The sequence below is a fragment of the Toxorhynchites rutilus genome, chromosome 3 (genome assembly GCF_029784135.1).
Source record: "Toxorhynchites rutilus septentrionalis strain SRP chromosome 3, ASM2978413v1, whole genome shotgun sequence".
Classification (NCBI taxonomy): Eukaryota; Metazoa; Arthropoda; class Insecta; order Diptera; family Culicidae; genus Toxorhynchites; species Toxorhynchites rutilus.
The window spans coordinates 45264768-45284069 of record NC_073746.1 but is presented as its reverse complement, the minus strand read 5'-3'; the positions used below and the strand labels follow the sequence as shown (position 1 = coordinate 45284069).

Genomic DNA, 19302 nt, shown 5'->3' with positions numbered 1-19302 from the left:
ATGTTTGAAACAGGCCCCACATTTATTTTCTATTTATCCCAATTCGTAAACCACATGCAAACGAGATCCAATCAACTGAAACCGCAATGTACTAGTAGTCATCCTGACAATCGATCCCTCCGGTAAATTGAATTAAAATTACTAGTCGATTGTAATCTAACCGACTCGCCGACAACAAACATTACCGTGTGAATACAACTCCCATCGATGGAATCACCGATAATGTCGCATACATATCTCATTAGCTTCTGTCGACAATGCACCAACCTCCCATGCGAGCGTTAATGCGCTTAATTTCCTTAACAACTCATAAATAAACCAATGCGACACAGTGCTCGGCTACCCACAATCAAGTTGCTTGATCAACTGGTACAAGCTCACGATTGTTACGAAGTGAGTTGTAATCGAATGACCACAGCATCCTTCCCGCACCAGGACCCAGAACGGGATCCACATAAATGCGCTTGCAACCAGCATCCAACGAACACGCCCACACGAGCGGGCAGCGCTGGCTGCTCGCTTGCAGCAGCATAACAGCAGCCCACGCACTATTCGAAAGATTGCACTGCTTCCATTCGATTTAATTCAACGCGCTATCCTACTCAAGAGATGCATCGTTATTGTTGCAATAACAATTAATTACATAATGTTTACAAATGTTACCAAATGAGAGGTGGGCTCGACGCGACGCAACGCGAGTGGAATGACATACACACACACACATTCACACGGTCATGCAGACTGCCAGAACTGGTTCTGATGCGGTAACGTTCGAACGATTCAACCCACGATCGGAAGCTGCCGAGAACAAGATGCCCGGCTTGCACGACGGGGTTAAGGAGATGTATCCGCTGGATAGGTACTCTGTGAAATAAATCAATTTTCCGCTGCAGGTAATGAGACCATTAAGTAAATACCAATAATTTATAACCGTGACTCCGGAGGGAAGATATGCAAAGGAAGATGAAGATTAGGGACGCAGTAAATCAGGTGTTCCTTGCATCGTTGCATTGCTCGCGAGGAGTTGGAGTTGAGCTCAGTTTGTTGAACTGATTCTGTTGTGTTGTTGTATTTTGAGCTGCGAGGGAAGAATGGAATCGATACATAAAAACCAGCCCGAGATGATTATGTTGGTCATGTTTTACGTTTTCATTGCTTTGATATGCCGGCGAATGAATACAAACAATTCCATGTTTTACTAGCCAAGAGAGGGAGGAATTCGTGAATTATGTACAGTGTTGTGGATCTTCTCTACTTCATAATATCTACAATTATACAGCCATTCCATGCCAAACCGATATAGTGGTTTTAAGATTTTCGTCAAAAGTGGTTATTTTGTTCTTTATTGCAAAACATTAGACCCGTATTTAGGGTGTCCATTTCCATTTTAGGTTTCTCAAAAATGACATATCAAATTGAAGCTAATTCTTTGAAAAAAATAATACTTTTGCGAAAAAATTGGATTTTAGTTTTTGTAATTATTGATTCAGTTAGTTGTTCATAGTTTTTCTCGGTTAAAGATAGCGGCCGTCTTATTTAAAAAAATATTTTTTCTGGAAAGCTGAGTTTTTTTTACATAATATATCCGAAAATCATAGAAGTGTTTTTTTCGTTTTTGAGTTATTATTTTGCAAATTAACCCTTTGCGGTCGTTCAGCCATCACAGCAAGGAATCATACTAAATACTTCATTGAACAATGTAATAGTTTATATTTTTTCTAAACGAAATTTAATGTCTAGTGAACTTTTTCACGATTGTATATTGAGTTTCTATGAATAATGAGTAACGGTATTCGGTATAAACAAAATATTGTTAGCATGGAAAGTTATAAGCATCTCTTTCAAGGGAAATTAATTCCGACCGCAAAGGGTTAAACATGTTTAAAGTCTTCGTTCAATATTCCTCTGTGACTAGACTAGACCTATGCGACTAGAATCCAATCTTCCCGCAATTATGATATTTTTTGACATAGAACTACGTCTTTCAGGAAGAGTGCCAAATCAGAAAACAGGTCACGTTTTTATAAAATAAAGATAACGTTAATTACAACTTTCACAGCGAACAAACACTGATGATTTGCACATCAATGAAATAGGAAATTCTCGAAGATTTGTTTGATATGCTACACATTACAATTCACTTATCCCTAACAGTTTAAAATAATGAAAACTGGAAGCATTCTCATTCTCACATACATTTGTTCTGCCGATTTGTGTGCTTATCTACCCGTACAGTCAATAACGAGCAACTGATACATTCGTTTCTGCCCGTTTTCAACACATTTGGTATAAATAAGCCATCCACGATTTGAAGCCACACCAGTTCTCGTTTGAGGTGCAGTTAGAGGCGAATGAACTGCAAAGTTGAAAGCCTCTCAAAAACAAAGAATAGAATGGAATCGGTTGGTGTTCATCGAATCAATATAGTTGTCGGAGAGCATGGAGCGGGAGTGGATTGACATTCTCAAGACTGGTGAAGAAGGAGTACGGAGTACAGTTTTTTTTCCACAGAAGCCCTTCTCAGGGCTAGAGGCGAAACACAAAAAATGGAATGGCATGACACCACATTTGCGAGCGAGCTAGCAAGTTAAACACACTGATATACACACACAGCTCGATATAAAAAGAGGAAGCTCTCAGTAGCAAAGTGAGCTAATACAAAGAGGGTCGATATGGGTAATTGTTGTGCTAGTGTGGATATGGAAGAGAGAGTATCCCAAATTTGTAGATATACACTACATTTATTTAAATACAACGTATCTTTCTTGGAAGTATGCTTTCAAATTCCAGCAGGGAAACCTTACTGTTGCATATTGTGGGGTTTGCTCACATCTCGAGCGGAATATAGGAACAACAGTGTTTATAATTTGTGATCGATATCTGAGTGGGAAGGAGAAAGTCTGATGCGAGTTGACAGTGTAATTCAATCGTAAAATGAGAACGGAACCAAATGAACGAAAAGTGCTATTAGCTTTCGACGATTCTGAGTCGCATGCAGAAGTCGAGTTTACTGAAGTAAAAAAAACTAAAAAGCTAAAATGTTGTTTCAAAAATGTCGATGCATTCTAAAATAATATCCGAAATGATAAAAAAGTGGATTGAATAATATAATTCGGTAGTTTTACGTCGAAAACCGCGGTTGTGTCCTAGATACAACCCATTTCAATTTTTCAAAAAAGGTTAGCTTATAGGCTTCAATCTGATATATCGATCATCTAAATCGGTTTAGTAGTTCAAACGTTACGTATTTTTGCAAAAAGAAATTTTTGGATAGAAGGGGAAAAATGATTTTTCGGATAACCGATTAATTTTGAAAAATCATATCTCAAAAACGAAAAAATACCATCTCTAATATCGAGGTATGATATGTAAAAAGTCCTCAGCTTTCATGAAAAAAATATAAAAAAATTGTAAGGGGTTGTATCTTAGACACGACCGCATATTTTCGACGTAAAACTACGAAATTATATAATGAAATCCACTTGTTTACCACTTTGAACATTATTTTAGAATGCATCGAAATTTTTGTAATAGATTATGTTCTTCGCTACAAATAAATTTGACGATCGTCCTTTTACGTTTGATATGATGCCTAGGACTACCAAAATATGTGAACTGAAGAATTGTCAAACGGTCATTGTATTTTACATTTCATGTTTACGTAGTTCTCGAACCGCGAAAGTTCATTCACCTCTAGTATCCGAATTGACGATTTTCCAAGGCTTCTCAGTTTAAAAGTACGTTTTAGAGAAACATATTCCGGTCTGCACAACGACAAGCGAGTACAAAAGTACTCAACACCAAAAAATAGCCCCGCTTTGCGTGTATTTGCAAAGCGGATTCCCACAGGCACATTAATTTTGAAGTCCGTGCTAGGGAAACCCAGCTCGTTGGGAACAAAAATACCCCCGATTTGCATGTATATTTGCAAAGCGGATTTCCACAGGTACATCGATTTTGAAATCTGTGTTGGGGAAACCGTAAATTGGGCCAATCAACCCCTGGCAGTTTGGGCGTTTGGATAACGCTTGAAATTGTACAGTTATTCAATTATTCATCTAATGAAAAATAACATTTTGTTAATAGTGATAGACGCGTGAAAATATTTCCTATCAATTGATCCAAACATCTTTCCGATCTGTTGAGAAATGTTCGAGTTATAAGCATTCGAAATACGGGTAGGGTTAGTAAACAAATCGGCAGGACAAATGTATGGGAAAAAAACGAAGTTCTTCCAGTTTTCATGAATTTAAACCGTTTAGAGATTGGTAATGTATAGCATATCAAATCTTAGAGAATTTCTGATTCGATTGGTATGCAAATTATGACAATTCGTTCACAGTGAAAATAGTTATTAACGTTAACTTTATTTCATAAAAATGTGACCTGTTTTCTGATTTGACACCGTTCCTGAAAGACGTAGTTCTACGTCAAAAATAGCGCCCTCTAGTCCAAAGCCATGAGAACAATAAAAAACAATTACAGTTAATAATTACGAAAATAAAATCCATTTTTTAATAATAGAAGGAAAGCTCATTGGCTTGAATTCATATGTCGATCATTTAAATCGAATCAGTGGTTCAAAAGTTATGAATTTGTGAAAAAAGTCATTTTTGGGAAAAAGTGGAAAACATTGATTTTTAGGATCACCTTAAAATGATAGTGGGCACCCTAATACGAAAATTAAAAAAATACAGGTTTAATGTTTTGCGATAAAGAACAAAATTACCACTTTTGACGAAAATCTGAGAGCCACTATTTCGTTTTGGCATGGAATGGCTGTATAGAGGGATGAGATTCCGACTGCGTTCATGATTCGTTAGTCATACCAAGCCTCTCATGCTGTGTTCACTTTTATCCTTTTGAACCCCCGCTGGGTCAACATGACTCAAAGTAGTTACCTAACGAGATGATATTGGATTCTCGATTGAATGAGATCATCCGCGTTCTCAATTTGAACAATTTGTGATTCAATGATTGACAGTGGTGATTAGTGAAATCAAGCACCCCTATTGTGGTCTAATAGTTGATGAGATGATGAGCGCCCAATCAGAATTCAATTTCCATTCACACGGGATGTGATCGGCTCAATTTTGATGTTTCATCATTGTGCCTCTCGCAAATATGTTTTTTCTCTCAAACTTTACATACAAGACAAGCACATAAAAGGAAAATTACACATCAATTGTTCTCAGGTTTCATTCACTCTGAGCAAAGCGTTGTCTATCCAATATCCCACTTTAAACTAGATATACCGCCGCGGTAGTCCAGACGGAGCGCTCTAAAACGTGTAATCGATGCAAATTAATCTCAATACCCCAATTGAAATAGATACTGAAAAATCATAAAGAATCCTTTCCTGCCCCCATCGCCTATTTCGGAAACCAATCGACATCATTAATGTAGTAAAATTCGATTCTATCCTCCCCATTCATCGACAGTATGTGGCAAACGAATGTTCCCGGAGCCCCGAATCGTCGGCGGAACAAAGGCAGCCTTCGGACGGTGGCCCTGGCAGATCTCGCTGAGGCAGTGGCGAACCTCAACCTACCTGCACAAATGTGGCGCAGCGCTGCTGAACGAAAACTGGGCCATCACGGCGGCTCATTGCGTAGATAAGTCAGTTTCGATTTCGTGAACCCGAAATACTAGGTAATTAATGTATCTGAATGGATTGTACGTATGATTTCAGTGTTCCCCCTTCGGATTTGCTGCTTCGACTTGGTGAGTACGATTTGGCACTAGAGGAGGAACCCTATGGCTACCAGGAGCGGAGGGTGCAGATTGTGGCCTCCCATCCCCAGTTCGATCCACGAACGTTCGAGTATGATCTGGCGCTGCTAAGGTGAACAATCGCTCGCTCTGAATATCGTAATTGAAATCTTCCAGTGGGAATCTTAATGTTGGCCATTAATTTTAGGTTTTACGAACCGGTTCAGTTTCAGCCGAACATCATTCCAGTGTGTGTGCCGGGCGATGACGAGAATCACATCGGCCGCACGGCTTTTGTGACGGGTTGGGGGCGGCTCTATGAAGGTTAGTTTTTAGATATTATTTTTTCTTAATTTGCTGAGCAGAAATTGTGGTTTTTTTAAAAAAAATTATTCATATAACCACTAAGGTGAGGCATAGCGTAGAAGGCATCAGATATAATCTAACTCAATTTGTATTGAAAAACGAGATATTGAGAAGTGTATTCAGATTCGTGTTGGCCAAATTCGATAAATTTCCATTGCGAACATAAAGTTCAATGTTTCTACTTTTCCTATATCTCTCTCTGAAGAACAAATGACAGCTGGCAGTTTACAATTCATAATCCTTGAGTTTTTCTTTTATTTTTTGGTACTCAAAAAGTCTATACTGATGATGCAGATTGATAAGTCTGCACCATCATTTTGTATTTGGAACTGAATCGTGTCTTTCCCCCAACTTTTATCCTATGAAATTTTGTTTTGTCACTATATTATTTGAGCATAATTCGGACTATAACTCGTCTTAGGAGTTGACAGCACTATTTCAGATTGTAGCCAAATGTTTTGGGTGTGAAGATATCGGTCATTTAAGCAACTTTTCATACTTGAAATATTCCAATGACAATTAGGCTATTTTTTGAAAAGGTTCAAAAAAATTTTTTTTTCAAAAATTTCTATCTCAAAAAATATAAACCTTACAAAATTTTAGTCAAAGAAAGAAATGTAGGAAATCGTTTGAATTTTCATAAAAAATATTTAAAGAATTATTGTATTTAATTTACATTGAAAAATTTTTCTTCAAAAATTAAAATTCAATTTTCTTAAAAACGTATTGATTTAAAATTCTTAAAAAAAATTGTGTGAATAGCCCATACAATAATCAACAAGTCGTCCATACATCGGAAGAAGGGCACTTTTACAGGAAAAAAGTTTTTCTAACAACTACTTTTCATGTTTTTTTTTTTTTAAAAAAGTGCAACTAATCCTAATTTTGTTAAAAGTCAAGATAGCAATATAGTATATTCGGCAAAGTTTTAGATCTTATTAAATTATGAACTTTCATCGAAGATGAAAACTTTCTATCTTTTATAGTTTCTGGAATATAAGACAGTTTTGTATGAAGACTCCTGAAAAAAATATTTTTTACTCGTAACTTTTTTGTGTGTAAAATTCTCGCGTTTGACATGTCCCTGTGGGGGTTTATATTTCCTTGCATAGTGTATCCCACTGGCTTACGCCAGTATTGAATGATGCATTTTGCAACACATCCTCTACAGCGCTACCAACGGATGACGCAAAAATCGAGCGGTCATCGTTTCGGCTCCCTAAGCATTGACTGAAACACGATTCATCATTCGTTAGTCGTCCGTCAAAATGGTTAGTCTTTCATGTATGCTCCGAGGGCGATTCTCTTCTGCCCCCAATATATTAAAACTCACAGTTTCTAAATAGGAAAAAATTTGCAGAACATGTAAATCGTTATAATTTATACAAAAAAAATGTCACGAGTTAAACATTAACAGTAATTTTTCGAAGAAAACATTAAAAAAATTGTTGTCAGAAAAACGATTTCCCTGTAAAGGTGCCCATTTTCCGATGTATGGGTGACTTGTTGGAAATTATAAGGGCTATTTATATCTTTTTTTTCAAAAATTTAAAAACATATTTTTCCGAGAAAAATTATTTCTAATTTTAAACAAGTTTTTTTAATATTTTTTTTTTCAAAAATTTGTTTGATATTGTTTAATGAAAACCTAAATAATTTCCTATATTTCATTCTTTAACCAACATTTCAAAATTTTAAATTAAGATTTTTCGAAAAAAGAGGTGAAAAAAACTCAAAATTTCCAAAAAAACCACACAAAATTTATAAGACCTACAACATTTTAGTCAAAGAATGAAATGTAGGAAATTATTCATGATTTCAATAAGTCACCCATACATCGAAAGATGGGCACTTTTACAGGGGAAAAGTTTTTCTGACAACATATTTTTCCTTTAAAAAAATACTCTTAATGTTTATTCGGTTACATTTTGATGTGTGAACTATCACGATTTACATGCTCTGCTATTTTTTTCCTATTAAAGAGCAAATCAAGAACATGTCAAACGCGAGAAATCTACACACAAAAAATGTTACGAGTAAAACATATTGCATTTCAGGAGTCTTCATACAAAAATGCCTTATATTTCAGAAACTATAAAAGACAGAAAGTTTTCTGTTTCGACGAAAGTTCATATTTTAATAAGATCAAAAACATTGTCGAATACACTATATCGCTATCTTGACTTTTAACAAAATTAGAACTGGTTATATATATTTTTTTAATGAGAAAGTGATAAAGTTGTTGTTAGAAAAAACTTTTTTCCTGTAAAAGTGCCCATCTTTCGATGTATGGACGACTTGTTGATAATTGTATGGGCTATTCACACAATTGTTTTGAGAATTTAAAAAAAAATATGTTTCTGAGAAAATTGAATTTTAATTTTTGAAAAAAAATGTTTAAGTCAAAGTAAAAATAATTAATTCTTCAAATATTTATAAAAATATTTCCTACATTTCTTTTTTTGGTTGAAATTTTTGTAAGAATTATAGTTTATGAAATAGAAATTTTTCGTAAAAAATCTCCATTTACTTTCGGGGAATTCGTTGTTCTGAAACTAATGAAACCGTTCACAGGATGCGGAAGAAGTGTCACTATAGATAATTTCTTTGCGAGCGCAGTACTAGCCGCAAGATTACTAAAAAACACGATTGTTGGAACTGTCCGTGAAATAAAGGGAACTACTACAATTCGCTACGTTTCTCAAAAAAATCAATTTAAATTGAGTCATAATTCACTTACCATTTACAAAAGTAAGCCAAACAAAAAAGTGCTTCTATTGAGCTCAAAGCATAAATCTACAAGCACCGAAAAACGGTAAGCGTGTACCTGAAACGATCAGATTGTACAATAATACTAAATACGCCGTGGCCATCAGTCAAATGCCAAGAAAATACTCCGTAATATCGAAATCTCAAAGATGGTTTGCGTAGATTTTCTTCAATATTATTCAGCCGGCTGGAGTCAACTCTTGAATTTTATGCAGAGAAACAACAGGCAAAAAAATTGTAGACAACAGTTTCTATTCCAATTAGCTAAAGAACTAACCAAAGATTTTCAACAATAACATCAGAAAGAAAGAGGTGTAACAGAAAACTTCAAAATTCCATGTTCAGATTTTCATGTACCAGTGCGGACAATTCCAAAAATGTCGAATGCTCGAAATCCATCTGTCTGACGTCAATGACGACAAGTTTTTTTTAAAAAAGGGTGTTTATTATTCCTAAAAGATTGATTGGGTTGACTTGAGTTGCAGTCTGAAAATTATTCTCTAAGAGAGATGTTAGGGCTCATTTGGTACCGGGTTGAGACTGATGGATTCTTTTTTTTTATCGCGAAGGTCCTCCAATCTAAACAGACAATCGGTTTCAATAAGTGAATCGACCTGTTCAAATGAAAGGAGTAAATTGTTGAATCGATTTTCATCGTTTAATAACAGCAATGAACATGAACAGGGACTTAAAGAATATGTTCCATACAGACTATCGTGGCTTTTTAATTTTCACAAGTGAAATAAAATATGTGAAAAAAAACTTTTTAAGTTAAACGGTTTCTTTGTGATTGAAAATAATAATAATACAGATAATGTACTAAAAGCTAGAAAATAGTTAGGCAAGTAGCAGTTAGCAGTTATCATACCCCTTTGTTCATTAATCAAGAATATTGGTGAGACTAAAATAAAATCGCGGGGCATATGATGAAACCACTAAATGCGGATAATGGAAATCCAACGTGCCCCACGATTATATTTTAGTCTCATCAATGTCCTTGATTAATGTAGCAAGAGGTATGATAACTGCTAACTGTTACTAGCTTGGTTATTTTCTAGCTTTTAGTACATTATCTGTATTATTATTATTTTTAATCTCAAAGAAAGCGTTTAACTTGGAAATTTTCTTTACTTCTTTTATTTTCTGGTTTGTATTTTTTTTCTTTCTTTATTAATTTTTTTTTCTTTATTTAGGAGATTTTCAGCCACAGGCTGGTTTATCTCTACTTTTATGATGTACTGTATTCTATTAATCAAATTTAAAATTAATCAAGATTAATCAAAATTATAAATCAAATCATTGAGGGGATTGAAAAAATACATGGTACCTTTCCCACAGACGTTCAAATATCAAATATACATGCGAACAGGTCAAGCTGAATGAAACCATTAAAAAAGGCAATTGGTTACTCATATTTATGAGGGTTTTATATATATATATATATATATATATATATATATATATATATATATATATCTGCCAAATAAAATATTTCTAGTGAATATTTTGGGTGTTGAATAAAACACACTAATGTATTGTAAGTGTGTTTGTATATTTTACCAATTATTAAAATAAATCGAATGTGACCGATGAAAAAACGAATTAAATGATTTGAACGAAAGGTTATATGATGTTTCTTGGTGTATTTCATTAACGTAACTGACATGTTACGTTAATGAAATTTCGAAAATTTGAGCTCTTAAAAGTTAAACGTCAACTGAAAAAAGTAATATATGTTTGTCGTAAAGTAGAAAAAAAGAAATATAAAAAATCTATATTTATTTCTGTCTCCTTGTTAGAAAATACGTGCATGTGATTCTCAACATGGCTTAGTTTAGAACAGCTTGGTCTCGTTCATTAATTGGAAAACGTTCAAATTAATCGGCCTGTTTGGAATCGTGTTATTTTATCGTTGTCATTCAATCGAGGAGTATTCACATCGGTAATCTAAGTTTGAAACACAGCCATATTTTTATTACTCTTCACCGATTTGTAGAACTCAATATTCATATATGCATATGAGTGATCGGATTTTACAATTCGATCGAAATCGACTTTTACACTCTTAAATTCGTTCGCCTTGTCGCGAAACAATGGTCAAAATAAGTTGTATTCAACAGAATACAACCAACAATATATGGGGACCGGTTACATATTACTAACATAGTTGTAAGACAAAAATTGTCAAAATATTGGACTCCCGGCCCCGTCAGGCTAACGCCACATGTGCCTAAATAAAATATATATTTTGGAAAAAAAATATATGGGGACGAATACGATCGAACTTCATTTTGTGTTTGAACACACGCGCAATGTCATGACAATGCATTGCGCTTTGGCCTGGCTATAACTAAAGTTGTGTCGGCGTTGCTCATGATAGTGTCTCGCAAGTGAATGTATTATTCCTCGCACCGCTTTTGTTGATTGTGTAGTAAGAATTGCAGTCGTTCAATCTCTACCTTCGCGTATATGTCGACCATAAATTGTTGGCACAGCTTACGATATCTCGAATTGGCGTTTCTTGACCATGTCAAATCACCATATGATAAACATAAAAATCCATCTAGTGCGCCCTCTGTTTGTTTCGTCGCATGTTCATAAATATTAAATCAAAATGAGAAATGATGTTCATAATGAATTAAGTATCTGTGACGGGGTCTCGATGGTCTAATGTTTATGCAAGAGATTTTTCGTTAAAGAAACCCTTCTGACTTGCACTGTAGTCACGCGTATTCTTGAGCTTGCCACTCCAGAATACATTCAAGGCGTATTGTTCGTCATAGAAATCTCAACTATTTACTAATAAAAATGACGCAAGTAGTACTACGTTGAAAAGGCAAACCTTGGGAACGTTAGTGCCATTGAAGAAGAACATAGCGAGGGTCGTATGAATGGTGTGTGTCAACGATGAATTCCAGATTATTGTTTTTTCTTCGCATTAAATTTCTCGTGTCACCGTGCTATCATGATTCCACCAGCGCTTGTGCTTTGGATCTACACACGTGCTCTCCAGCTGATGTTTTATCAGGGTTGATGGCAATAGCGTGATTGTCATTTTGTAATCCGAGCAAATGTGATTTGAAGAATTTCGTTAACTCATTGTGCTCATTCAAAAAGGCTTCCAGCTCGTCGGAGATACTCCCTGCTTTAGATGAATTGATGTTACTTGTGTATTTGTGGATGTTGAATGAAGCGGGCGTTATGCCATCAGTTATTGAACAACTTAAATAAATTCGTTCTGTTGAAAAAACGAACAACGTTTAAATTATTAGAATATTTTTGACACAGAAACAATAAAATCGCAATTAAAAATAGGGAATTGGGGTCAAAATTTAAGGTTATATGTATGGTATGAAGTCAAATTTTTGAAAAAAAATATCCAGATCTTTTTTTCTGCATAGAGCCACCCTATTCGGTATTAAATATATGGTTATCGGTATCATATATAGTTTACAACCTATTCTCATACCTACCAAGTATTTTGAGTATAATTTCATCAAAATCGGTCGAGCCGTTTCGGAGGAGTTCGGTAACAAACACCATGACACGAGATTTTTATATATATAGAAGATGTGGCTGATACTAATACTAATCGAGCCCTTTTATTTAATACCCATATTAATGGGGTTCTGAAAAAAATATAAAATCCGCCATTTTGGATTTGTATTTCCCACAAATAACTGTAACTGTAAATGTAGCCCTTTAATTTGATACCCAAATTTATATGATTTTAAAAATAAATATATGGCGCTATTTTGGATTTTCACTTTTCATAAATAAGTGTGTTCTACTATCCAAACCCTTTCATTTGATAATCATATTGATGAGCTTTTGAAAAAAAATATATATTGCGCCATTTTGTGATAGCAGCCATTTTGGATTTGCATTTTGCATAAATAAATGTGTTCTACTAGTCAAGCCCTTTCATTTGATACCCATATTGATGGGATTTCGGAAAAACCTATATCGAACCTATATCGTGGTTTTGAGAAAATATGTAATCCGCCATTTTGGAGTGGCCGCCTTCTTGGATTTTCAAGATCGTACGCAGTACGCAGTTTTATAATGATTACAAAAATTCCAAATTTCAGATCAATCGGTCAACAAGAAGGGGGTCAAATTTGTATTAATGTGGGACAGGTCTACAGACAAAGTTACAAACATACATACAAACGGGTGAAGCTAAATAAAACCTTTCAAATCTAAATTCCCTTTAAAGTATTTCTTCTTATGCGAGAAAAAAGTTTAACGAAAGCATCGAGATAAATTGTAAAGAAAAGCAACCGCGAAAAACACCGAAGACGTTGAATTTTTCCAGGAAAAAAAGTTTGTGAATTGATTTTGGGTAATTGTAAATGAAATTTGTGCTACATAACTGAAGTGCAGTGATTAGTACAGGTTTTATTAACCATTATAAACCAATGTCGAAAACGATTTCTAAACAGGTTTCTGAAACCTGAAACCTGTGGGAGATAGTATTAATGATGCAATTTTAAAGAATATAAATGATAGTGTAAAGTCGAGTGTTCGGAATTCGTTAGAATTTCGTTGAATCGAACTATCCGTTACGTAGCTGACCCAACTGCTGACAAGCTTTGTACTCTCTCTCTCCACGATAGGAAGAAGAAAGGAGAAGGAACTGTAGAATGTAATGAGAGAGCCTATAGGAAACTGAGAGTTATAAACGAGAGCGAATCTATTATATTAGATGCATGAACAACAAACTCAATTCATTCTCTGGATTATTGTTGGTTCGAGTGGTTGATTTTCGGAAGAAAAGAAATAATTGGTTACGACAATGGTGTAGTCAGTAGTGCATTATAGGTGTATTTTCGTAGGAATCAAACGTTAAAAGAAAGGTGTGGTGCATAATATGTGGATGTATAATTTTTCCAATTTTTCGGTCATGTAGATTCGTGGAAAAAATTTGTTATTGTGTCGGCCATGTATATGCGTGGAGCAAACATAGTGTAATTGTTACAAGAATGTATATTCGTGGGATGAAGGTGATTTCGTCGTCCATGACGGACATGGGATAAGCTGAACTTATTGAAGAAAAAATAATTGTCGGCCATGTTTATTCGTGGGACAAAAACAGAAACGTGGGACGAAGATGATTTCGTCGGCCATGAAAGACGTGGGATGAGCTAAGACTTATCGGCCATGCAAAGAAATATTGATTGTTGGCCATGACTATTTGTGAGAAAAAAAAAACAGAAACGTGGGACGAAGATTATTTCGTCGGCCATGAAAGACATGGGATAAGTTAACGCTTATCGGCCATGCGAAGAAAAATTGATTGTTGGCCATGAGTATTCGTGGGACAAAAACAGAAACGTGGGACGAAGGTGCTTTCGTCGGCCATGAAAAACGTGGGATGAGCTAACGCTTAACGGCCATGCAAAGAAAAATTGATTGTCGGCCATGACAATTCATGGGACAAAGAAAATGTGGGAAGAAGATGATTTCGTCAGCCATGAGAGATGTGGGATAAGCTAAAGCTTATCGGCCATGCAGAGGAAATTGGAATGTCAGTCATGGGACAAATCATGAGACGAAAAGGGATGAATCAGTTTTCGTAGGCAATGGAAGTCGTAAGATATGTTGAGGCTTATCAGTCATGCAAAGAGAACATAAGGAAATAGCGTACATGAAGCAGATGGAAGAGTGATGATATATTTGCCGTTTTATAGGACGAAGTAAATTTCGTTGGCTATAAAATTTATTGAATATGTTTAGATTTAGCAGTTATGGGTAGAGAAATGTCGGCCATTCATGGGACAAACAGGTTACGGAAGTAACAAAGAAACGGAATAATTTAATTTCAAAGCTAGGAAATCTAAAAATCGATTGTTAATTACGAAAGTTACATGATTTGTTTTCCTAAACAACATTTTACGATGTGTGGAACGATTTTTGTCGTTGGAAATGGAAAAAAAAACATTTAAAAGTGTATTAAAATATGCCTCCGCTGGAAAAAGTGACAAAATGAAGATTTTTTTCTCGAAGCTAAGTTTCTTTAACTCGTCGGGCGAACTGGTTATTTGTTGAACATACATAGAATAATGTATAATTTGGCTATGAAGCATACAATTTTGCCAGGTTCCGCGAAGTAGCGATTCGTACGGTAAATGGTCGAGAATGTATGATTCCGTGAATCAGTGTGATAATGTTGGATAAAGGAGATGTAAACCATGAAAGTTGAAGTAGTGTATGTAATTTTTTGAATACGATGATGATTTGTTGAAATGAAATGACAACTGTTAAAAGGGCAAATATCAAAATTAACGTTAACTACTTGCGATGTATGGAAAATATGTGCATGATGTTATAAATATATCAAATAAAGGCGGTAGCTAGACGAAAATGAAATAGAATAATAGAAAAGAACAGTCATGGAACGCGTATTAAGAATGAACTTCTTCGGAATATATTCATTTCTGTTTTCAATTGAGATTTTTTTTTTGTTAGCAATGACAGTTGGAAATGCGAAAATTATTTTATATATTGGTAATCAATCGTGTTTTTCTTGGAGAAAGTTCGAATATATAAATTGGGTATGAAGCATTCAATTGATTTAAATATAAAATTTACTGAACATGTGGACACAATTTCACAAATCAATGAAAAAAAAACAGATAATTACGAATAAAACATGAATGATTAAAATATTTTCTAGTTTGTTCTGGAGAATTTTTTATTAAAATCGAGAACAGAACAAATTAGCCAGATTTGATTGAAGCAAACCATCGTCGTCGACCAACTTGGTTGTTGCGGAAGCAATAAAGATTTCGCTTGTGGACCTTCTGGCTCAGATAGTTGTTGGAATAGTTGTTGGAATTCGTAGAACGGGAGTATAATTGGTTTGAATTCTCAGAAAGAATATTTTTGAATCACTCTTGGCTGGTTTTGAAAAACGAAGATTGATCGAAGTTTAAGGTGTCGCCTTGAAAATTTAATGACATAATTTTCCACATGATTTATTTATAGGATAGAGAAGGGGAGTAATGTGGGAGATAGTATCAATGATGCAATTTTAAAGAATATAAATGATAGTGTAAAGTCGAGTGTTCGGAATTCGTTAGAATTTCGTTGAATCGAACTATCTGTTACGTAGCTGAACCAACTGCTGACAAGCTTTGTACTCTCTCTCTCCACGATAGGAAGAAGAAAGGAGAAGGAACTGTAGAATGTAATGAGAGAGCCTATAGGAAACTGAGAGTTATAAACGAGAGCGAATCTATTATATTAGATGCATGAACAACAAACTCAATTCATTCTCTGGATTATTGTTGGTTCGAGTGGTCTATTTTCGGAAGAAAAGAAATAATTGGTTACGACAAAACCTACTTCTATTTGTCTTCCTTGAACCTTAGAACCATTTAGACTCTAGAGTTTGGTCTAATCAATTTTCACCTACTTTACCAAGTTTCCAACAAAATTTAATATTGGTTCATTGCCTTCCATACATTTGTTTGACTGATGCATAAAATCCATTTCCCATTTCGACTTTGACTATCGACTTTCGCCGAAAAAGACTAACGGTAACATTCTAGGAAGTTATTAAGAATTACTAAGGACAGCATATGTTGATAGGAAGTTTATCATTGACAATATATTATTAGTACAAAAACGGTTTGTAGTATCAAAATAATGTAACAACTTTTCCTGCAATGCAATGACACCCCAACCGCTTATTATTGAAATATATAAAACTAAATTATTCCATGTACTGAAAAAAATATTTAAATTGATATTAGGCGTCGGGCACAAATTACGTAACGCGATAAGGGGGGGGGGGGGGAGGGCGGTCGAGGTTGCGTTACTTTCTGTGTATTATAGATAGGAAATTGCGTTACATAGGGGGGAAGGGGGGACGCTTTACGGCTCGAGTTAGTTCGTGGAGCAATTCGGTCGATTTAAGTGCGCTACACATACGCCGTTCCGTCATCGTGTAGTAAACGTAAAGGAATGAAATGTCAAATATTATCCCATGGAAATCGTATGGTATCATTCACATACACCGTACCGGTAACTTTGACGTCGGCAAAATAAGTCCTAGAGAACGGTGACGGTGACGGTGACGCTATATGTGTAGCGCACTTTATGCAGACGATAATCATTATATTAGATTATATTAGATATTAGATTAGTGTTGTGTTTGAAGTGATGTATCTGAAAAATGGATTTTTCCAACACTTTATTTGCTATTTTTTTTTTCTCGTTGAGTCCAGCACGTTATTTAGATCAGCTGATTTTTATTCGATTTCGGTCGATCAGTTTCGGCACCACAATATCTACAGTTTATGCGAGAGAAGTGAATAAAAAATAATCATGAATCAAAAACTCTAAAATATATGGAATACTTCGAACAAAAATAAGATACAGGCCACTGACATTTTCTCATATTCCAGACGGTCCCCTCCCGAGTGTGCTGCAGGAAGTGACAGTACCCGTGATCGAGAACAAAATCTGCGAGACCATGTATCGGAGCGCTGGTTATATCGAGCACATCCCCCACATCTTCATCTGTGCCGGTTGGAAGAAGGGTGGTTATGACTCGTGTGAAGGTAAGTTTGACCAAATCGGTTTTGTATCTTCAAGTCTGTACTATGTCTTCTCACCGTAGGTGATTCCGGTGGTCCGATGGTGATTCAACGCAGCGACAAACGTTTCCAGCTGGCCGGCGTTATCTCCTGGGGTATTGGCTGTGCCGAACCCAATCAACCCGGCGTTTACACAAGGATATCGGAGTTTAGGGATTGGATCAATCAGATACTGCAGTTCTAAACGGGTACGAATGGACGATATCAAATGCATTTCTTCTTCACTATCTCTTGTGATACGGACAAGAATTAAAAATCGAGATGAAGCGAATTTGGTACTGCTTGTGTTTGAATTTTTTTTAAACGGTACGAACATACGAGCAGCGTTTAGGACTGCCCAATTTGTTAATTTGTTTTTAACAGACACCTATAGTTGTCACTAGCGGTAAATCATTGATCTGTCGATGAAATCGACTAGAAGGTGCTAAATCGGAACGACTTCATTCGCTTGGTGAAGAACGCAAGCATTTCATCGATAGATCGATACAATAGAAAAGGAAACAACAACAAAACTAAAACTCAAACTGAAGTTGTTGAAATATTTTAATGAAACGCTCAAAGCAAACGGGAAAACCAGTGAACAAAAACACCTCAAAAATCAAGAAAGCGCCCTCGTTTTATTCTATAAAAACGTAAACTAATCGTGCTGAAGTATTAAACAAGCGAACCAATCGTAAATTTTGATATCTGCGAAGTATGTGTGAGTGTGTGCGAATGCCGATGTGTATCTCTTAGACAGTTTTTTTTTCTATGTTGTGATATTTGTTTGAACGAGTGATATATGAATGAAAAAGTGTTTTGCGACCGAATGTGATGAATTTTTAGACAAACAAATTCTGCATTGATAGATTTTAAATTATTGGAATTATTTATTTATTTATATTCATTAACTAAATTAAATTAAACCATCAAAGCATTTCATCTAAACTAGAGAAAAAGCAACGTCCAAGGACTAGGAGTTTTTTTTATTCATACGTGAGTGCAGAATTGGTTTTAATTTTACTCCGCTTTTTCCGTGCGTGGAATGCAAGTGCACAGGAATGTTTTTTAGAATCGATACAAAATACATCGTACGAATGCTATTCTAAATAGATATTGTTTGTAAATATTTATTTGTTAAGAAATGATTCGAAAAAATATATTTAATTTTATACTTTAGTTTTACTTTGTTTTTAGAATTAATTAAAAGAAATACCTGCTTCGTTAACGACAACTCACAAATACAATGTCAATATACTATATTTGTCGACATGAGGTCACCATTTTGGGGAATATCATCAAAATTTAAACAGCGATGGAGCTCAATTCACGTCAGATTTCTGGACTTTTCTCCAAACGCATTCTGCGTTGCAACACAAACATCGAACATAGATTATGGTATCGCTGAACAAACAATGGACCGTCTCCTATGCTTTCTGCTTCAATTTGAACCAATAAAACATATTATTGTGAAAATCACCCCGGTGTCACCCTTAGAGGGGTGACTGGTTACTGGTTATCACTTATGGTATTATCTAACAAAACAAGTCACTATGGAAAAGTTCATGAATCTTTCTTGTCATTTTTATGTTGATTATTTCACCATACTACATCTTTCATTTCTGTACTAGGATGTAAATTCATAGTCTCGAGGGGGTGACGTTCGGAGTACAAAGTTTTGAACGTTTATATCTCTGTACCGGATGAACGTAAAATAAATAAAACATTTTTCGAAAGATAAAAGATCTAAGAGAGATTTTTTTCAACTTTTTGCCCATATACACTTGTTTCAGTAACTCAAAACTGCTTCGAAAGCCAACCATTTAAATCATTATAAATAATAATAGCTTCTTGAAATTTAATTTCAGTT

The 19302-nt window shown here is 35.1% G+C and overlaps 1 protein-coding gene across 3 annotated transcripts in view; it reads left to right on the top strand.

Moving 5' to 3' along the window:
* Positions 1 to 18611, top strand: part of LOC129777870 (serine proteinase stubble) — a 146552-nt gene extending 127941 nt beyond the window's left edge. For all 3 annotated transcript variants that reach the window (XM_055784437.1, XM_055784436.1, XM_055784435.1), the window contains 5 exons: positions 5442 to 5619; positions 5693 to 5845; positions 5921 to 6036; positions 17262 to 17417; positions 17477 to 18611. In XM_055784437.1, the coding sequence (XP_055640412.1) occupies positions 5442 to 5619; positions 5693 to 5845; positions 5921 to 6036; positions 17262 to 17417; positions 17477 to 17637 (764 nt within the window). In that variant the 3' untranslated portion in view covers positions 17638 to 18611. The remainder of the gene's footprint in view (positions 1 to 5441; positions 5620 to 5692; positions 5846 to 5920; positions 6037 to 17261; positions 17418 to 17476) is intronic.
* The last annotated feature ends 691 nt before the right edge of the window (positions 18612 to 19302 follow it).